At 32.4% G+C, this 23,646-nt stretch overlaps 1 protein-coding gene across 3 annotated transcripts; it reads right to left on the reverse strand.

Moving 5' to 3' along the window:
• Nucleotides 1-223: 223 nt before the first annotated feature.
• LOC134705560 (guanylate cyclase soluble subunit beta-2-like) lies at nucleotides 224-18,406 on the reverse strand. Of its 3 annotated transcripts, none has more exons than XM_063564277.1 (9): nucleotides 18,294-18,406; nucleotides 17,832-17,908; nucleotides 13,170-13,622; nucleotides 10,997-11,171; nucleotides 7,401-7,546; nucleotides 6,518-6,666; nucleotides 4,828-4,974; nucleotides 3,207-3,361; nucleotides 224-566 (listed from the first exon to the last, which is right to left on the reverse strand). In XM_063564277.1, exons 1-9 carry the CDS (start codon nucleotides 18,329-18,331, stop codon nucleotides 242-244), a joined length of 1,665 nt encoding a protein of 554 aa, XP_063420347.1. In that variant the 5' UTR covers nucleotides 18,332-18,406; the 3' UTR covers nucleotides 224-241. The 3 variants fall into 3 exon arrangements, with proteins under 3 accessions (XP_063420347.1, XP_063420349.1, XP_063420348.1); XM_063564279.1 differs by having other exon boundaries at nucleotides 18,202-18,403; XM_063564278.1 differs by lacking the exon at nucleotides 17,832-17,908 and having other exon boundaries at nucleotides 18,202-18,403.
• Nucleotides 18,407-23,646: the final 5,240 nt, after the last annotated feature.

A 23,646-nucleotide genomic window follows, 5' to 3' on the forward strand; every position in this document is an offset into this window, starting at 1 on the left:
CTTATTGTCTTGTTAAAGGCATATGGAATGCTTTTTGTGCAATTTTAAGGGGTGGGGTGGGAATGGGTTGTAATATTGATGTTTGTTTGAGAGCTTGTTATACAGATTTGTCAATATGAGTCCATCCTTCACTTGCGTCGCAGTGTCAATAAATGTGAATAATATGTTGAAATTGCGATTTTATCTTAATTAGAGAAAAATATCTTCTGTAGATATAATGATATTAACATCGAATAATGTCTCAAAGAACAGTACATGTTTCACTGATAGTCCTTGTTTTTCCATATTTTTTATTAAAGTTATTTTTTTCTGCACTCGTTTCTGCAACGTCAACTAGAATTGTAACATCTTGGCCAGAATCGTGTCTTTTTGTAAGCTCTTCTTCTTCTATCACCTGGATCTCAACTCCATCCTTTCCAATAACTGGTAGGGAACAATACGTATCAGCAGGTTCTTCCATAAAATCATCGTGTCGACCAATCAGAAAGTACGTATTTAACAGACCTTTACCTTTCACCTCTATCCTTCCGCGGTCTCTGAATATGTAGTCCTCATTTATAAGCAAACTGTAATGAGTAATTCAAAGCAACTGTATATTATACATACGCATTTGTTTTTATTGATTTCGATCAGATTTGAGTTTAAATGGTTAGTGCTGTCTTGCTCAGATATAGTTGATAAGAATTTCATAAAATTTGTACTTAACGGTATTATATCTTACTCATTGTTGAAGAACGCACGTCTGGTTACCTATCTTTGCTTACATCCTTTCTTTTGGACCAAGGTGTATAGCTGTATCATTGGCAATATAAATATTTACCTAGGTATTTGTTACAGTGAATTGTGTAATCAGGGATTCTACAAAAATTTTAGTGATTATATAGTTAAGGGATTATATATAATCACTAAAATTTTCAGGGATTATGTATAATCAATAGAAAACAAGAACTATCTTTAAAAAAAGATATCCGACGTATTTAAATTTGAGTATATGTTTAAAACTATCATTTCGATAACCTTCAGAAGCACACTGACTTAATGATGCAGGACCTCTTTAATAAAATCTCCATCTGAATGTAACTACAAGAAATTCTTTACTAAGTCTGGTTATATTAAGGCAATAATATATAAGAATATTGTGATGACACATAAAAAAACTATTTGTCAAAAAATCTAGTGCAAATAAAAAGAAACAAATATACATTTACCACTGTTTACATTAGACTTAATTCATGGTTAACAAAGCTAGAAACTATTGGTAGTATAAGTAGTACCTTTCTGTTTACATTCACCAAAACCCCGCGGAAATCTCATATGCGTAGGTGCGTTCTAAATGTCATATACCAGGTGTACGTTCGTACAACAAAGTTAGCATTAAAAACTATATAATTGTCCAGAATAAACAGCTGTCATGGATGCAAAGAGCTATTGGAGAAACAATTATTTTAATAAAAATATAAATCTTTGTAAGATCTAGTTCAAATATTTATAGTTTTTCACTTGCTTTCCATCACGATATAATTTTCGAAACGTTTTTTCAAACACAACCAAATCACCCACCGTGACGACATTTTGTCCAATCACAGAAAGGAGATTCGAGCATGCGTAGTCTGTTGCCATAGTGAAGCGTCCTTAAGTTCAAAGTGCACAAAGCGAAACTATACCGACTACGTCGGAAAAACGTCAGGAATTATACAGAATAACTGAAATGATACTAAAATATATAACATATTGAAATATAATAAAGGTTAACAGTAATATATCAAACTGGCATAATATAAAAGACACACAAATATTGAAATGATAAGCACAATATAATTAGATGATAAGCAAAATATATATTTAATAATTGATGTTTTGTTTTTAATACTTACTTTATCAGTAATAATATCAAGCGAGCCCTTTTTGATACCGGCTGTATCAGTATTAATAATATCAAGCAAGCCCACAAGGGCGGCTTGGTGAAGTTAGTATGAAAATTTTAAATGGCATAATAATTATTCTTTTTATCGTATTAGGGAATTTGTAGAATACTAATTACAATTATCAGTGATTATGTAAAATCACTGGTCATTTTCAGGGAATCTGTATAATCACTAATGATTTTAGTGATTCTACATAATCCCTGAAAAATCATGATTTCTACATAATCCCTGAAAAATCATGAATTCTACATAATCCCTGAAAAATCATGAATTCTTCATAATCCCTGAAAAATCATGAATTCTACATAATCCCTGAAAAATCATGAATTCTACATAATCCCTGAAAAATCATGAATTCTACATAATCCCTGATTATACAAATTCACTGTAACATATATACGGCAAACATTTATTCACTAACTTGTGACGACGAAATCCACAATTTACCATGAAATTCTTTTTTAAAACGTTAGCAACACTTCCATAAAATCAGAGTAATTTTGTTTACGAAAATGAACTATAGACACGTTTTGTATAAACGAAACTAAAACAGACTTAAATTGAAATTGTAATTGAAGGTGTAAATACAAGTCCGCTACTAAATATTGGCGATAGTATTTTGTTATGAAAATCTCAAAAGGTTCTCTTTATTCTACGTCGGACATTCTATTTTATTCCAGTGTAATTATCCATCATGTTATTGTTCTATTGTTATTTTTGCATACTTTGAATGACAATTTTTTTTACATCTCTACCTGTGTGACGTACATTTTGACGTCAAACACCCGATTCTACACTAGAGTTGATGTTAAGCTAGTCATTCGGTCACAGGACTTGAAACCTTTGAGGGTTGATTTAACATACATAAATGAAATACAAAAATAAGTAACCAATGAAACGTGGTTGTGGAATTCGATACATGCTTTTTGGTGCTTCCTTGATAAATATTGGTTTGTTTTTGTTCTGATTAAGATTGTGACAAGGGGATGACTGCTGAACCCCTATTTTGACAATTTTACCTATTATGTCTGTTTTGTTCACGCATCGTTATCAATAAAATGGAATTTAATGTGACTTCATACAAGTGAGAGGTTAAGCGCAATAAAACTAGATTTAATCTACCATTTTCTACATAAGAAAATGCTTGTACCTAGTCAGGAATTTGACAGTTGTCCATTCGTTTGCTGTATGTAAACTTTTGATTTTGCCATTTGATTAGGGACTTTCCGTATTGATTTTTCCTCAGAGTTCAGTATTTGTGTGATTTTGCTTTGTACCGACCTGTAAGCGAGAGGACTAACATGTATACGTCCAGGAACGCCGTGACTTTCCATCCTTGATGCAGTGTTAACAGTATCTCCAAACAGACAATACCTAGGCATCTTAACACCGACCACACCCGCCACAACTGGACCGCTATGAAATCCTACTCTTATCTGAAATATAATGAAAGCGAATGGAATCAGCACTAAAATTGTAATCAAAAGATTTGTTAGATTGGCATTGTATCAACCAAATTGTTAACATTATTTGAAATACGTTTATATTAATTTAATTTTCGCTGTTAAGATGAACATAACATGCATTAAACCTGCACATGAAGAGTAATATAAATAATAAAAACGAAGCATTGTTGTATATTACCAGCATAAATAAAAGCATCTATCTCAGTATGCTTATTTGTCCGTCAATCGATGCGAGACGCAACGCTGATCTGCAAGATAGCAACAGTATACAATGAACTGTTCACACAGATATGTGTCTCGTCTTATTTTCATGATTTCGATAGTAAAATGCAAATGTTGAAATTAAAATAGCAATACTTTTAAAACATTTAAGTTCTGCAAAATATTCAATCAATTAGCCATGGCTAAAGGTACAAGGCCAAACAACCTATATATGATGAAACAAATGCATAGAAAATATAATTGAACTACAATGTAGCACTAGTGGTTCCCCACAAACGAACCTAATCACAAACTAATACATCTAAACTAAAGTTTCATATAAAATTGAGAAATTCCACGGGGACAACAACCCGACCAAAACAATATAACATGACTAAGGGGGTAGGTCAAAATAAACTCCATGTAAATGATTAGACAACTGCAAACCAAATTGTATTGACCTATTGGTTCTTATATGGTCTTAATCACAAACTCATACTTTGGTGGCCTTCGTCTGTTGTCTGCTCTATGGTCGGGTTGTTGTCGCATTGACGCATTTCCCATTTCCTTTCTCAATTTTATTGTTTAACGCCACGACGACGCCGTGCATAATGAAAAAAGGTCCGAACATTTTTATTCAGAAATGACAGAAGACCGGGCATATAAAACTATATGTACCGACCACTTAGTGGGTAGGACATAATATGAAATATGGTTGAATGTTGATGGTATATGTCAACCCAACAACATAAGTTGATTAATAAGAATGACTAGATTCTGCAAGCATTCCGAGTATATTGGAATAAAACAACTCGCTGAGAAAACACAAATTTAATTGCCGTGTATTTCTAACAAGTTGCTTTAAATGGCAGAAATGTACATCAGATAACTTCAGACTGCATATAAATAAAATATGTAAAGCAAGCCAAATCAGGGTTTATTGTTTTACCTTCCTATCTGTACACATACAACTTACGGAACCAGCATTGTTGCTTAGTCTACAGTTTTATATTTTGTGCCTTGTGTACTATCATTTGTCTGTTTGTCTTTTTTCTATTTTAGCCATGACGTTGTCAGTTTATTTTCGATCTATGAGTTTGAACATCCCTCTGGTATCTTTCCCCCCTTTTTTTGCGACCTCGTTCAGCTCTTTCACTCAAAAATGATTTATTTAGTCTTTGAAAAAAACCTTTCATCATCCACCTGAAGTGATAATCATGAAGCTGGATACTTACTTGAAGTGATAATCCTGTAGCTGGAGACTTTACTTTAGCCGCCTCCTCTACCATATCCATAGCAAAATTTGCCACAGCTTGCACGTGAATCTCTTTGATTTCGGGACATCCATTGACTATCATATACGCATCACCTATTGTTTCAACCTTCAAAAAAGTGAACCACAAAAACAATGAATCCACTGTTTTCAAAAGAAAGTATCAAAATTAACAATATCTTATTACAATTAAACTTATTGGTAATTGCAATAACATAGCACACACTGTATCAACACTAAAACATTATAATCCTTCGAACAGAGCTCTGGTGATGACATATGTTTATCAGGCTCATACGGTTGTGAAAAGAAAACCAATACAGAGCTCCAAGGCAAATTCAAAACGGAAAGTCCCTGATCATATGCATGGCAATATCTAAAACTCAAACACATGAAACGAAAGGACAACAACTGTCATATTTCTCACTCGGTACCGCCATTTTCTCATGTATAAATTGATGAATTAAACATGGTTTTGTAGCTAGTTGAACCTCTCACCTGTATAACAGTCACATTTTATTGGCAACCATATGTAGCCAAAACAAATACAGACATACTTATAGGTACAAAAAAATGTACATATTGTGATATTGAATAAAAAGAAGTACAAAACAAAAATAGCGAACTCCGAGGAAAGTTCTAAACGGTAAGTCCAGATGCAAATTGAAAATCAAAAGCTGAAACAAATCAAACGAATGAATAACAACCGTCGTATTTCCGATTTGGTACTTGATTACTTATGCAGAACCGAATTAAACCTGGTTTTGAACAGCGGTGTACTACTGTTGTCTTTATTTATAGTCATGTAATTAAACCTCTCACAAATAATATAGAAAATATTAAAATACTGGAAAATCAAAATCCTAAAACTATACACATAATTATTATCTGTAAAAATTAAGAAATAATTGATGCAAGCTATACTTTTATGCTATTATTTTTGCCCGAGCGATAGTGAGGATTAAAACAACACGAATATAATGCCTTTCAATGTTAAAACTACAATAAAGTATAGCTTGCATCAATTATTTCTATTCTGAATAGGACAATTAAGGTAATTTCTTTGTCCCATAGATATAAGTGTAAAAGCGTTTGTGTAGACTCTTCCATGAACCTCCCTTTTTTGTCAAGAAGCAAACGGCTGGCACTGTGATTTTTCAGAGGGAGAAGTTTGATCAGCCAGCATAAACGCTTGTCGTTTTTAGATAACATATGTCAATTTCGGGATGCAACACATTACAGTCATAATAATTGAATTAGTAACATCATGTGTACCATTTTTAAAAGAGTTTAAAAGTGTTTTAAAGTTAAGGAAATATATTTAGTGCATGATAATTTGAAAACATTCATTATTCTAAAGAAGTCAGTGTACGCATGTGCAAACATATTTTTTTTTGGATTTAGAGCATGGGTTTGTTCACAAAGCAAAAGAAGCACATCATATAAGAACATACTATAAAACGTCAGGCTTCAAAAAAACAAACGTAAAGCATTAGCCAGACAAACTGTGTATCATATGTGAGACTTACCAACGGACAGGCGGTCACCACGGATAAATACCTCTTGTGTTGTTGCTTGCATGCAAACATAATTTAACGCCTTAACTCAAGTCAAAAACTTGATCAAATAAGCTACCAAATGTATTCCCTTACCTTATACACATCGTGTTCATTGGTTTTCTCATCAAACTTCGCATAGAGATTGTTCAACATGGTTACAACTTCCATAGGAGAACACTCAGAGGCTATGTTGGTAAAGGTAACTATATCACTGAAGAGAATAGTCACTACCTCAAATTTCTCTGAAATATAGAAGTAAATTGTATTATCACTTAGTTATTATTTATTACAAACACACCCATCAAACACTTTCGTAGAAAGAAGAGACCAATGATGACACACCATGTGTAACCAAACTCATTTATTTATTTTCTAATTTCAACTGAGGATTAGAAAGCCGTACGTGCGTTTCATCAAAAAAAAATTCATTTGTGACGCTCGAATTAAAAAAAGCTTTAAAGACAAAATGTAGAACTACTCACGATAGTTTAACAGCCCCCTCTCGTAATAATTCTTATTTTGGGTATCTCAACTACAAATGTATTGCATTGCTAGGGAAAATGATTTCGGATAAGTGCATTAAATTCAATAAATCAGTACGTTTCACAATGATTAAGTGGGGTAAAAAAAAAACACACCTTTTCAATAATATGCGTTCGAAGCGGTATTCCAGTTATACCTAAACCAGAACGAACACTCATAGTCACAACTTAGACACTGAAGGCTGTAGAAGTACCAAACCCGTGAATAATTGTGCATAATTGTGGGTATATATCAAAAAACAAATATCAAATTCCTCATGCAAAGTTGTTCTCAAATAGCTATAATTCACGTCAGTTTTAGTGAACATTTTGAATCAGTTCAATTTAAAACAATTAAAAATATTCGTTGTATTTAATACAAATTATGTTTTTATACAATAAGTAGAAAAATTACTCTACACTTCAAATTAAATGATCAAAATCAGAGCACTCACCTGCTGCTATTGTTATTCCATTTTTTAAGTCATTTGCCACTTTCTGTGGGAGCATTTGGTACAATAATGCATCAGTTCTTTGCTTTTCTTCTTCCAGAAGACGTGACGTTTTCTTTAGTTCAACTGTTGTTTCATCTAACTTTTTACTGCAATTATATGTAAATCAAAAATTTATATTGACAAAATTGGGTGATCAACTCAAACAAACAGTTTAAGTTAATGCGACATTGATTGGGATCCTGCAGCCAAAACTTACTCCACAGACATAAACCTCAATTTAATACCAAATTTAAACAAACATACCCATTAATCTAACAAGTGCACAGTTGGTTCCCATCGGAATGCTGACAAACTGCTGGAAAATTCATCCTCTAAGTTCAACAATTAAGTTATAATGAGAAACTCAAGCATACTGATCACTTGTTCTTCGGTGAACACGTTTTATTTTCGGGCTCAATTTAAACACAATGTTTAGAATTATATAAAAAAAAACATACCAAACGAATGCATGAATATATTTGTATGTATATATTCATTTAGCTTTATATGACCTTCATTTCGGATTCTCGGACTTCATAATGGAGTCTCATATAGGATGCATTTTTGTTGCTATCTTAATCTATGCAGTATCTTGGATAAAGCTATACGTTAAGTTATCTAAAGCTACGTAGTCCTACGATATTGAACGCGCCGCAGTACTATAATTAGAGTTGCCACGGATTAAATTATGCCAATGTCAAATCAATGAACACTAGTCATTATTGTATGCTACTAAGGTAAATAAAACTTCATCCGCAGCGATTCCGATGGGAGCGATATGTCACTACAAACAAATGATGGCAATTTCATGCAGTGAAAATATACCAAGTGATGACTGTTTGTCGAATAAAGTTGTGTACGAATGCATAAAATAGAAGAGAGAGTTGGTACAACACAGAGATTTTCAAACTGAAGTCAAAATAGAAAATATTTGGCCAATATAACATGCATTTCTTCCCAATATTGCGTTCTCCTCATCTAACGTTATTTCTGGAAAAAATGTGGACCCATATAATTTTATTGACAAGACTCCAATAGAAAACTTGCATCTTGGTTATTTAAATGTTGGTACAAGGAACGGATTGGGAAGACTGCCTATTGAATGTCATATAAAAACCAAACTATTATGTATTTCGCCAGGCTTTTCACCTCAAATGTGAATCCCTTATTACATGATTTTTTTCAATTAACTAAAACTTTGGATTCTAGTGGCTCCTATTCATGATTCACTTTTGCAAAAGATATTCTTTCTGAATCTAACATTAATATTGACAGACTAAAAACCTGTGATAATTTAAAACAATTAAAAAATATTAAAAGCTATATAAAACCCCAAATAAACTCATACTACAACAACCTGTTGATAAGTTGAAATCTATTGATGATAAAAGTAAATTAAATTTTTATAAAGGACTTCAGGCAAATCTATTGATCAAACCTTACCTCTCTAACTCAAATTTTGAATTTAAAAAAATAATTTCAAATCTTAGAATCAGTGACCTTTCATTATCAATTGAAAAAGGAAGGCATTTTAAAATTCTTTGCGAAGAAAGACTTTGCAAAAAATGCAAAGTACTAGATGATGAGAAACATTTCTTAATGAATTCAAATATTAGATTAACATATTATAATTGCATTAACAGAGAAAGAAATTCATTTGCTAATCTCACTGACAATGATAAAGTTATACATATACTTAACCCATCAACACCAACGCATGTGAATAAACTAGGATCCTTTATAAAAAAAAAAGTCAATGGAACTGAGGACAGGGGACCCTTTAAAATTTACCTGAATTTATGTATTTATATTGAGTTACTTAGTTATTGTTTGTATTTGTTTCTGCTGTTGTTATATCTCACAAACTGTAACAGGTTACTAGTATATGGCAATAAAACTTTGAACTGAACTGAATTGTTATTTGTTTTACCTATAAAATACGCTTAGAATGCAAATATTTGAATTGTCTTAACTCTCTAGATAAAAGCGAGGCTTACAAATCTCAAGGTGTACTTTACTGTCAGATTTTTTTTAACTCAATGAAATTATTGAAATAACTGAGGACCCACAATATATGTCAAGGTTAACTGTTTGATGTTTATCAGACGCATGGGTTGAATATTTGTATCGGGTAGCAATCACTTTGAAAACGTACAGTTGTTGGCATGACACGGGTTATGTTCTTCTCATATATGTTATGATGGTATGATACTAAACCCCTTACGGGAAGGATTGTGTCTGATGTTCATATGATGAAATCATAATCTTTCAGTCAGTTTAATTGAAGTCTGGAGCTGGCATGTCAGTTAACTGCTAGTAGTCTGTTGTTATTTATGTATTATTGTCATTTTGTTTATTTTCTTTGGTTACATCTTCTGACATCAGACTCGGACTTCTCTTGAACTGAATTTTAATGTGCGTATTGTTATGCTTTTACTTTTCTACACTGGTTAGAGGTATAGGGGGAGGGTTGAGATCTCACAAACATGTTTAACCCCGCCGCATTTTTGCGCCTGTCCCAAGTCAGGAGCCTCTGGCCTTTGTTAGTCTTGTATTATTTAAATTTTAGTTTCTTGTGTACAATTTGGAAATTAGTATGGCGTTCATTATCACTGAACTAGTATATATTTGTTTAGGGGCCAGCTGAAGGACGCCTCCGGGTGCGGGAATTTCTCGCTACATTGAAGACCTGTTGGTGACCTTCTGCTGTTGTGTTTTTTTTATTTTGGTCGGGTTGTTGTCTCTTTGACACATTCCCCATTTCCATTCTCAATTTTAAAATAAGTCTTCAAAGAGAGATGAAAACTTAGATATTTGTTCAAAGGAGTAAAACCACAAAATCAATTTCTAAAAATATCATACAGTTCGCTTAGCAAACAATATTTTGTATTTCAATGAAAGATAAGTTAAAAAGAATTCTCTATACAATATATGAGATTAAGACATTCAAACGGAAAAGTGTATACCTATAAAGATGTACCATAGAAACATAATCGATCAAGAAATAATATCTCTTTTCATGTTTTTTTTTATCACTTTTGCCGTTGAAAAGTTCATGTTTTCATACAATTCTGTATAAAGCGCAGAAAATAAATTTCTAGTATAACGCTCATTGTTTTGTCTTATTTGATGAAATAAACGGATTTTTTTTAGCTATTACGCACGATTGAAACATGGTTTGAAAACATGAAGTAGATTTTATTTTTTTAAACAATGAAGATAATTTATCATTTAGTTCTAGTATTATAATCAAACTTAAATAAAAAGTTATATTTAATAAAGATTGAATTGTTCATTCACATTTTTCGTGTTGAATTCAGAAATAACTTTTTCATGTCATACTCCGTGCTTGATTTAACATGGGGGTATCGGTGGCGGATTGCCAATTTGGTATAAGTTGGAAGTTAGAACTCAGCAATGTGCTCGACTCCAATCTTGATTGACCCCAGGCATCCGGGCTTCCTCCATTAATAAAAACTTACCTACACGAAATTGCCAATAGTGCTTAAAATGGCAACAAATTCAAAAAATTCATTAACAATTGCATATCAACTTACGCTATATCAATCTCAGCAATTCTTTGTTGATTAAGTAGAATAAGCTCCCTTGTAACATCATATAAAGGAATGTCCGATAAGTACATGTTTAATTTCGTCAGTTCAGATAGGCTTGTTAGTCTTGGTGAGCAAATATAAATCATATGCTTAATTTCAGCTAACCACATCATTTCACCTGTTTATAAAAAAAAAATGCTTGCCTGATTTTTATCAAGTTTAAAATGCATATAAACTTGATTAAGAACTACTATATTTTAAACTTAAGAGATGAAAAATAAAAAAACTTTTTAGTAGTAAAAAATATAAAATTTGGATATCACAAATAAATGATTTTCAAACTTACTCTCAATGAATCTGTTCCGACTTATCTTGAATAAAATGGTTTATTTTTATTTTGGCTGATTTGTACGTCTCTATAGGCTTCAAATGTTCCCAAAGTAATCTGGAACTATTTCCAAGTAAAACAAATCATAGTAAAAGTGTTGTTTTTTTCATAACGTTTTATACTTTTTTTAGTGTTATTATTTTACCTTTATATCAATATTATGTACATATATCACTCACCATTCATTTGTTTTGAATGACTTAATGCACATGACAACCATTTGCGCACCAAATGAAAGTGTCATAACAAATTGTTCTGGTATGTAGCGTACCCTTCAGAAACCCCTTTTGATCATCCTAGTTTTTAATGAAGTAAATTGTGCTCAGTGTTTATTTTTCTATGGTGCGTTTTGATGCTTCTGTACTTTAAAAGATCCCGTCAGTATGATATTGTTCAATTATATGTCATTATGATATATTTCTATTATAATAACTTTATACGTTGAACCACAAACGTCAAAATCATTCAAACGCGTAGTGGAATTAACTGTTTTGGGATTCTTATAAATTCTATATATAACTTTTGGACTAGTTTAAATCTTGGTCTATTTCTAAAGTTTATTCTTACATACTTTTGATTTTTTACCCTGTATGCTAGCATTGCCTATGTAAATTTTAAAATTGTTTGTATGCACATTGAACGACACATTTATGTGACGTATAAAAACATTCTGACGTCAGACACTCAAATCAATCAATGTGTTCGTAGAAAGTAGATGTTTTTGTGTTCTGTTAAATTGTTCCTTTTAAAATTGTTATACGATGATGACTGATGTACCCATATTTTGACTATTTTATTTATCATGTCTGCTTATGTAACGCATCAATGTAAATATGACGGAATTTGATGAAGACTGTCATTAAAGTGAGAGGGTTAGCTCTATAGAACCAGGTTGAATCCACCATTTTCTACATTTTAAAATGCCTGTTCCAAGTCAGGAATATGACAGTTCTTGTCCATTCGTTTTTGATGCGTTTTGTTATTTGATTTTGCCATGTGATTATGGACTTTCCGAATTGTAAGTTCAGTATTTTTGTGATTTCACTTTTTGCGCCATGACAGTGTCAGTTTGAGTCATTTTATCCTTTGTATCTGTCGATTATTTTTTAAGTTTTGTATTAATTTCAATCTGAACAGTAAGGATTGCTTGATTTCCAAACAGAGTGTTACCAAGTACTTAAGTATGGAGAGGCGAATAAGTATCCTGCTATACTAGTATCAACTTGTATATTACAACGACAAAATAATAGAAACAAATAACAGAAAAATGCATTATGACTATTATGCATATATGTCACATATTCATACATACACAAACCATTTTTAAATGATTATATAGAATTTCTATTGTGAATGTTGTCAATGATTCCTGTCTATAATATATGTTTTTGGTCATTGTTTTCACCAAAACATTAGGCCGTCGAGATAAATTTTTTCAAATTTTGTTATCTTTTTATTGCTGAATAAACTTTACGGGTTTTGCTTAATCTTAAAGGCTGTGTAAAGTCCAATTGGTGTTTACATACATGGTCTTCATAGAAAAGTTCTACTCATAGCTAAACACTACACATGTATTCCATATGAATGTTGTTTCCCATTCGTTTGATTTATTAAATTTGCCATTTGCTTAGAGACTTGCCGTTATCATGTTCCTTGGAGTTTGGTCTTTTTGCTAATTAACATTTTTCATAATGTTATATATCGGAACAGATCTGTATATAAAGTCATAGTTATTTTGCTGAACCTACTGGTACTTATATAAACGACAATGAAAAAAAGTTAACTAACCTCGTAAAATAAGCGGATTATCTGTTCTGTCTGTTTTCTTCAGAGACAGATAGAAAACACTATTACTAAACATCCTTATATTTTCTACTAGGAATTTCATTGGTGGATGCATAATAGAAAATATTGACGTCATACATGTGTTCGGTGGTAGATAAGTCTGAAGTAGTTTTGATATCATGTTTCCATATTGTTTAATTTGTAAGTCCTCGTCAAAAACTATATGATATGGTAAGGCAGTACAAATATGACTGACACTTAAAATACTTGTAGATGGTAGCTGCTGCTTGTCATATTTTGCAACAACTTTTTCATTTTCGGCTAAATCTTTAAACTGTACTATGAACACGACATGTTCCCTCTCACTTCCGGTATCACTTTCATGCGTTGATATGCTTTCTACTTCCATTTCTGCTGTTTGGTTATAAATGTCCCTTGAAACTGCTTTGGCAAGACCTACATAAAAAAAAAACGCAATTGATAATACTTGACAGACATGTTATTTTGTGAAAATGCAATAAAAACTAATTCATTATTAAATTGGGACACTATTTTTAAGATATAAATAATAAGTTTACACATTAATCATGGCTTTGGTGAAACTGAAAACGCTCGCAATTTCTGTATTGTATTTTCAAAAATAGTAGGGTGATGTTTGCACTTGTTCATAAAAAAAACTTTTTCGTAGTGATCAAATAGAGAAACATTATTTCAATATTTTTTTTAATTGATGGATCTGAAAAATACTTCACACAAGACGATTTCCACATTATAACTGGAAAAGTAATAAATGAAAATAACGATTCGTTTTAATCCTCTAACATGTATAAACTATGTTAATTGGACATGCTTTGATACTATATATGCCCTTGAATTTTTACTAGATAACATTTTTGTTCGCTTTGGGGATTCCGTATATCGTCAGATTATCGGAATTCCAATGGGGACTAACTGTGCACCACTTATTGCGGACCTCTTTTTGTATTGTTATGAGTTACAATTTATGACAAAAATAAGCAAAGACCCATCAAAACAACATCTGATAAACAAATTTAATAATACTTTTAGATATTTGGATGATATTTTGGCTCTCAATAATGACGACTTCAGTTTGTATATTAATGAAATTTATCCTGCTGAACTTACTTCAAATAAAGCTAATACTAACAATGACCACTGCCCTTTCCTCGATCTTGATATCTATATTACTAACGGAAAGCTGAATACTAAAATTTATGATAAAAGGGATGATTTTTCATTTCCTATTGTTAATTATCCGTTTTTAGATGGTGACGTTCCCTTGTCACCATCTTACGGTGTTTATATATCTCAACTTGTACGATTCGGTCGTGTATGTAACAATGTTTTAGATTTTAACGAGAGGGGTTTTCGATATCACAAACTAGTCAAAACATTTACTAAATTTTATCATCGGTATAAAGACATCATTCGTAAATATAGCTCAACATGCAGACTTCTTATACGTTCAGGTATTTCACATCAAATTTTTTATGGAAATATTCTGTGTAAAGCACAGAGGTGTCAGTATTCACCTCAGAAACTAACAAAACCTTTGAATAGACTTATTAAGAAGGGATATAATTACGATACTGTTGTCAAATTATTAAAGGTTGCATATTTTGGCGTTAATATTGAGTCACTGATAAGGTCTTTGCGTCGGAACTAAACACATTTATTCTAAAAACAGTTGCTGGCATGACACGGGTTATGTTCTTCTCATATATGTTATGATGGTATGATACTAAACCCCTAACGGGAAGGATTGTGCCTGATGTATATATGATGAAATCATAATCTTTCAGTCAGTTTAATCGAAGTCTGGAGCTGGCATGTCAGTTAACTGCTAGTAGTCTGTTGTTATTTATGTATTATTGTCATTTTGTTTATTTTCTTTGGTAACATCTTCTGACATCAGACTCGGACTTCTCTTGAACTGAATTTTAATGTGCGTATTGTTATGCGTTTACTTTTCTACATTGGTTAGAGGTATAGGGGGAGGGTTGAGATCTCACAAACATGTTTAACCCCGCCGCATTTTTGCGCCTGTCCCAAGTCAGGAGCCTCTGGCCTTTGTTAGTCTTGTATTATTTTAATTTCAGTTTCTTGTGTACAATTTGGAAATTAGTATGGCGTTCATTATCACTGAACTAGTATATATTTGTTTAGGGGCCAGATGAAGGACGCCTCCGGGTGCGGGAATTTCTCACTACATTGAAGACCTGTTGGTGACCTTCTGCTGTTGTTTTTTATTTGGTCGGGTTGTTGTCTCTTTGACACATTCCCCATTTCCATTCTCAATTTTATAAAATAGGTAACCCATTAAAAGACTGAATTGTAATATTCATTTAACTGAGTTTTTGCTTAAAGAAATTTCACGTTGATTCTTTTGAACCTTGAGTTAATATTTTAAAAGCGTATACCAAAACTTGTCTGGTAACGTTTAAAGCAACTGATATTCGACTAATGACATAAGGTTAATATATTGTGTCTGAACAACGGATTTACCAATAATTATTTGAACATTAAACGGCAAGATATGTAGAATGTTTTAAAAAGTTAATATCTTTAATTCAAGACTTTGGAAACAAAATATGACAAACTCAAAACTTTCAAAATAACTTGTTACAATGAATGAATCAATTTTAGTTTTTAAGATGTAATCTGATTATTTTTACAAATGGATTTGAAAGACTTAAAAAATAAAGAGATGATTGCATTTGTCATTGGATTTTTAATACATACAGGAATATTTTGATCTTGTAAAAATCGATCCACAGACGTAGTTAATATAGTGAAAGTTTGTCTTATTTCTAAAAAGTTATACTATTTATACTGGTTAGATACTAATTCCTATTAAAAAAAAGAAGTAAAGGCCACTTAATTACCAATCTCACACAACTTGTTTTCACGATTACGACGGAATCAAATCGTGTGAGCTGGTGTTTATAATTTGTAAAAATGGGATCATTTCAAATCTGTAAAACAAATGTAATTATTTTTCTAATGTATGAGTTTTTTATTATGCGTCTTGCACGAAAATTTATTTAATATTATTGTAGCATGCCTTTAGTTTATGCGACTTATGGTTGTAGATTACTCCATGCTATGTCTGTTTTATAACATATATAAATATGAGACTCTTCTTTAAATTTCTAACTAGCTGAAAGGTAGCAAAGTACAAACTTGAAACTCCTGTTTGAACGACGAATGATAAAATCAAAGACTTTCAACACGAGAATCTAGCACGCATTTTACATGACCACCGATTCAGTTTCAACTCAAAAAAGTTAAGACACATTTTTTAACATTAATCATGTATAAATCAAGTTTAATGAAAACCTGGTACTTACATGGCAATGTTTAACCGGCGTCACAAATCATCGTATAGCTCCGACGTACGTCGGGTGTAGTTAAACATTGTGTCAGGCTGCCGATACGCTAGTAATTTTGGATATATTTAACCTGTAAATCATATCTGTATCGTGTGAACAACGAGCTTTAAGCGTGTATTGTGCGTACGAGAAGCATACCTGGGAGTGTATCGGGCGTTCAAGTAACGTATGTTGGCGTATGCCTGGCGGTTTTCTAGCGTACACGGAATGCAGGCTACGAAGTTTTATTGCGTATTTGAGACGCGTCCCAGTCGATCTGGAACGATAATCCGTGCTTTCGACTTTTTATTACGGAGTGTTTGTAACAAAAATACCCGCATACGTTTAAGTTAAAATCGAACGGTCTTGAAGCGTATACAACGTGCCCTAAACTTATCTGTGACGTTTTTAAACGCGCTTGAAGCGTATGTTTTACGTGCGTGTAGCGTGCAGATATCACTATACAAACGCTTGAGCTGAATGAATTTTTTTATGCAGCATACAAGTTTCCTGGGGGTTTAAGCGTTCACCTAGCGTATGCCTTTTCAATGCAACGCTCGTTTAACGATTGCTTAACTAAAGTATACTGACTTTGTCAATTTTCTCTGTACGTCTGATACACGCCGGTTTATACGCCAATGTGTGTCGCCGGCATAAAGAATATCGCTAAACTGTGACAACTTTACGTGAATAGGAATATAATGCAACTATAAATGCCAGAACAATCAGGACAAAATACAATTATAAATGCAAGAACAATCAGGACAAAAAAACCACATATAAAGAACAGAAGAGAACATTTCATCATGTTACCCCCCCCCCCCCCCCCCCCCCAACAACAACAACAACAACCAAAAAACGAACACCTAAAACTAGTTTAAGACAGTACACAAATACAGCACAATAGAATTATGAACTATGAGTCTCACAAATGTAACAACGCCACTAAAAGTGACGCCATAAGTAATGTAAACCTTTTTGTACTTTGGAGAGTTATTTCATAAGTAAATATACAACATCGTGTATTGTTTATCCAATCCCAAAGAGGAGTATATTAGCAGGTATGTTTTTAAAGAGACCAATAATGCATTTGAACATAGCTGAGTTTTTTTCAATCTGACTGTAAATTTCTCGAAAAAGAAGTAAAAATACAAACGAGAAGATATGGTATCATTGTCGATGAGACATCTACTACTAACCAGGTACTAAATGAAGAAGTGGTTCTTTTTTATAAACTCTTCTATTATCATTGTGTTGCTGCAGTTCAACTTACCTATAACAAGTGGATGGAGACCTGTCCTTTCTGTTAGATAATGCAAGTTTACAGACTCAGCATTTCTTCTTTCACATCTATATCAAAGATAGGTGTCAATACTTTTAAGGAATAAGTCTACACATTTTCTAATCAAATCATTTCTTCTTCTTTCTTTTTTTTGGGGGGGGGGATAACATACAATAAAATACGATAGAAATACATAAGTAAGGAGCTCACATCTTACCCAAAATTGTCATTAACGAAACTTCTAAACTTGTTAAAGTTTTTTCTTAAAAAATCTCGACATTTTAATGCTGAGAATCTATAAATATCCATATATAATATGATGGCTGTTTTGTATTCATATATATCTGACTAGATGATATACCTTCGGGATAGGAAGTCATACAGTATTCATATCAGCGGTCGTAAATGTAACTAAAAATATTAACGATGTGACCTCAATAAAACATATCTCACAGTTGATACGATATTCCAGATCTTGTATTTCCTAGCATGATTTCCTTGATCGCTTCCTGCTTATAACAAGGAAGATATTAAAAACTAAGGCTGTGTTCACACCAAACGCCGTGTACAGTAAACATGTTTACATTTGGTTTAATGTAATGAACACTAGTTTTACATTAAATTTGTTCACATCTATACACCTTGTTTAGCTACCTGTACGTAAGATTTGTTCACATTTGTAAACTATATGTCATTTAAATGTTCATTATGTAGAACCGAATTCAAATTTTCGAATATCTTTTCTATCAGCTAGGGAACTACCACTTGACTTAAAAAATCGGTTCATACATGAAAAAAATCTGAATCCAAAGTTTCCCCATACATTATAGTCACTGTGTTAAATATTGAATTGGTACAATCGAAAAAAAAACTAAATATAAACTTTCGCACGAGAAAAAATTCTGACTCAGACCCCCCCCCCCCCCTTTTTTTTTAAAGATAAGTGGTCTTTTTTAAAAAGTCATTTTGGATGATTTGCAGTAGTTTAAAGATGTCTCAATTTCGCATTAAAAACGTAGGCTGCATCAGCGTGCTTACAGACGGAGAAAAAAAAATCGATGTTTAGGATCACTACATTTTTATCTCTTCTGTTTGTTTCAAAAGCTATTTTTTCTGCAAGAAGTATTTGGCAAAGTGAGGGGTAATGTTTTTTTTTTTTATTTCTTATTGTATTTTAACGGGTCTCAGGTACTACACAAACAATCAATTAACCTCACCCTTTTTTCAGTAATGAATTTATAAGTGAATCGTTGTTTGAGTATACAGACCAGTGGTAAATATTTCTGTCAGTGTGTACGTCTAATCGATTCGGGAAGACCTTTTCAAATGAATTATGTGTTCGACAATGATGATAGACCAGTCTTGATTAGGGGTTAATAAGGCTACGTAAAGTGTTTTTATAACAAATTAATATATCAAGTTTAGACAAATATTTCGGTAAAGAACTTTATTAATAAGTGTTTTTAGTATCAATTTTATAAAAAAAAATGTTTCTTTTTTTAAATATACATCGGAAAATTAAAGTTCTGAATGCCTAGTTTTGTTAACACTTAACCTACACAAGGCCTAAATCGACTATCGACTGCATGTAGACAAAGCATGATTTAAACTGCATGTAAACATTGAGTTTTATCAATGGAAACGCAATTATGTTTAGTTTATGTGTGAGTTACACTAACACAACACAGAGTTTAGGTCAATGTGAACACGGTCTAAGAGGTGAAGTTGAAATCATCCCCTCGTAAATTTTATGGACACCATAACACGAGTTTGTTGACCGTTATGAAATACAGGTATATTGTTTCTCAAATAACATCAGATAAGTCCCATCAGAGAGGCGAATGATACCAGAGACCTTCAAACTAATAAATGGTAACCAAAATCTTTTTTATCTTCTACTGGAATGTGACCTACGGAATTAAACTTAAAAAATGCCAGTTTTGTACTTTCAATACAACACGACAAGTAACACAAGTGAACCAGGCTTTGCATCACTTTCCGGAGAATATGAGATCGAACGGTTGTTACGGTGTTCGTGTTGGTCAATCGTAAGTTTTTCATGTTGTGTTTTGTATATGGCTACATAATTATTTGTATTTTCATTTGTTTTTTTTCTTGTCATGTCATTGTCATTTTCTTTCCCACTTATTAGTTTAAATATCCCTTTGGGATCTTTCGCCAAACTTTTAGAATGTGCAGACATCCACGTTTGTATTTGACTTATAAATGAGACCCAAAGCATTATGTAGGCATCTGAATGGCGAATTTTGTAATTTTTATATTTACCTGAATGACGGGAAGCGAAGCTGAGTATAAGTACGTGCGAGGTAAGAATGTAAAGTATCTAGGTTTTGGATGAATGATATAAAGTCTTTTCCTAATGTCCGCAACAGTTGATCATAACCATTTCTAAAGCAGTACTGGACAAAGTATTCTCCAAATTCTTCTAGAACTGTATCGTAAGGCGTACCTGTGAAAACATCCAGTTACTGAATATCAATAGACAAGTCAGGGGAAAACAAATTTCACAGTAAGGTGGATTTGGAAATTGATGATATTTGAGTTAAAACTCAGTCTTGTTAATTGAATTCAACTCTATCTACTTATTATTTTTTAAATATTGTTGTATCGTTCAGAAAGGGATCAATCTACATTTTTTCCGTATTTTACAATCGCATTCTATCAGCGAAATGAAAATCTATCAAAATATTGAAAAAAAGGATTTTTTATTTATGATTTTAACATCAATTCTTCAATATCAAATTGAGTCCTACCTGATACTGAACTCACTGCTCTGAGTAGGGCAAACGTTTTGTCATCAGGATACGATTGGAATACCAAAAAGTCTGTGTCATCGTCAAGACCACTGACAATTCTGAAAGACAAAGAGATGAAGTCTGTGTATACTATATGCAATATCTTTTCATGCTAAACCTTTGTTTGGTTATATGAGGCATTAAAATCTTTGATATGTGAACATCAAATATTTATATTTATACTTGTTTTCTAAACTGGTGAGTAAATATGAATTAATTTAAATATATTTTACATCGATGCTTTGCACATACGCAACATAGATTCATATAGTATATCTGATGCCATTATTGTAGATCTAAACTTACTATTAGTTCAACATGAGCCCCAATAAATCATTTGAACCATAACTTAATAAATACGATATTCCCGTGCTTGCATTATCTATCATGATTTTCTTGATAGAGGTTTGCTGCTCACAGGGAAGATATTCAAAAAAGAGTTCCAAATGGTGAAATTGTAATCATCCCTTCGTAAATTTTACGGACGCCATCACGAGTTGGTTGACCGTTATGGAATAACCGTTTCACAAATGATATCAGATATGTTCCTTGATTCGTAACTACAATTCCCTTCCCTTTCATGAATGTGACCTAACGAATAAGACTTTTTACCGGATTTGTTATCACATAAGCAACACGAAGTGTGCCACATGTGGAGCAGGGCCTGCCTACTCTTCCAGAGCACCTGAGATCACCCCTAGTTTTTGGTGGGGTTCGTGATGCTTATTCTTTAGTTTTCTATGTTGTGTCATTTGTACTATTTTTTGCCTGTTTGTCTTTTTCATTTTTAGCCATGGCATTGTCAGTTTATCTTTCGATTTATGAGTTTGACTGTCCCTCTGGTATCTTTCGTCCCTCTTGTAATTGAGGATTACACCATAGCATCGGCTAAACGAGAAGGGGTTGAATATGACGTTTTGTCAGAACGGGTTAAAGCAAACCGGTCTCTGATGAAACGTCGAATTTAAGAGTTGAATAAATGATCAACCGAAGTCTATTTTCAGAGACAAAGAAGCTGTGAAATGTCTATTATCTCTTTATGGTAAATATGATGTTGTTCCTAAGGACAAAGCTTCAAAATAGTATTGTTTGTGTATGTAAATCGTTCTACCACAAGTGTCTTGTAAAAGAATAAGGAATAAATGAGCACTTGAAGGTAGTCCCACATACAAAAACATAATACTAGTATTTGACAATGAGGTTTTTGCGAATCACAAGTCCTTCGTGGCGTCAATAACCATTTCAGATCTGAGGGCTTACCTTTTTGTAGTTGAAAACCTTAGCTTCACAATATTCCTTACAAACAAAGGTACATTGCCGAGGCTGATCTGCGTTTACTGCAAAGGAATTGTCCCTTAGATTGATTCTATCATTATAACAATATGAGGTTTCCAAAAAGCTTTAAAGAATATTTTGGATGATTTTCAATCGTTTTCTGAAATCAATTATGTCGAAACCTTTGATTTCTTTCAAACTTTTTAACCAACATTACCCAAGTTTAATGGAAACATCTTTTAAATGAAATAAACTGAAATGTTTTTCAATGCAACAATGATAGCACATGCTATCAGATTTATTGCTTTGGGGTACCATACGGCATATTTTTATGATAGTGATCACATGTTTCTCATTGGCAATATATTTGTTGAACTAATAGGTATACGTTTTCAAGAAATTGTCGCCATTTTCATGAGAGAAAAGAGAAAAATCACGAAAAAATACTGAACTCCGAGGAAAATTCAAAAAGAGAAGTTTCTAATCAAACAGCAAAATCACAAGTTTATTAGCCAAAAATAACGAATAAAGAATACAATAATGATTATGATAGTTCTTTTGAAGGTAAAGACAATAAACGCACGTCTTTCCTTTCGAAACCTTTCTTATTTTCAGATGAGTCGGAGTTCCTTTAGAAATTTGTCGAAAACGAGAAGATCAAAGAAGACAGATCCTTTAATTTTACATACAAAAAGACTAATGATGCTCTATTATATTTTTTGAATGGGTTCCATTTAGATATTATCCAGAACTAGAAATTAAAGGAACAACAAAAAAAAGCTTTTTCCGCCTTATTTTTGACTTATTCCACGAATTTGACATATCAGAATCTATGACAAACAAGACGATTTTTTTTTTGAAATTATCAATCACCTGTTTTGGTGGTTTTGCATTCGTTTGATGTGTTCGAACTTTTGATTTGGTAAATTTAAATTTTACTTGGAGGTCGGAATTTTTGCTATTTTACGTTTGACTCAATTCTTAAAAGTCGCTTTTATATTATTGTCTGCAATGTCCATTAATAAATTCTAAGCTTCGTAGTCACACAGATTATTTAGATTTGTTCATATTCGAAAGGCATAGATGAAACTAATAATTCCAAACGCTTTATAGATTCCAAGACTTATTTCTCTTAAACGTGGTCTATTCTTTTCAAACATTATATCATTTTGTAGATATCTTATTTATCATAGTTTATATATGTATATATATATATATATATATCTGTTTTCGGTGTGTGGGTCAATAGATTACTAGTACATTTAACATTTTAAATGTATCGATAAATGAAATGACAAAATCTCTTGCGCACAGTTTACATGTAATCACATAAGCAACACGACGGGTGCCACATGTGGAGCATGATCTGCTTACCCTTCGAGAGCACCTGAGATCACCCCTAGTTTTTGGTGGGGTTCGTGTTGTTTATTCTTCAGTTTTCTATGTTGTGTCATGTGTACTATTGTTTTTCTGTTTGTCTTTTTCATTTTAGCCATGGCGTTGTCAGTTTGTTTTAGATTTATGAGTTTGACTGTCCCTATGGTATCTTTCGTCTCTTTTATACATCGAAACAGCTCTTCCTGACGGTTGAAACTGGAACAAATATTATCATCATTTGTTTTGCGATTTGATTTTAGTTCTTTTTTAAAGGTTGAGAATCATTATTAGTATGGTCAAAGGTTACATGAATAATTGTGATACTCGAGAAGAAGAAA

This window comes from Mytilus trossulus, chromosome 2 (assembly GCF_036588685.1).
Source record: "Mytilus trossulus isolate FHL-02 chromosome 2, PNRI_Mtr1.1.1.hap1, whole genome shotgun sequence".
Lineage (NCBI taxonomy): Eukaryota > Metazoa > Mollusca > Bivalvia > Mytilida > Mytilidae > Mytilus > Mytilus trossulus.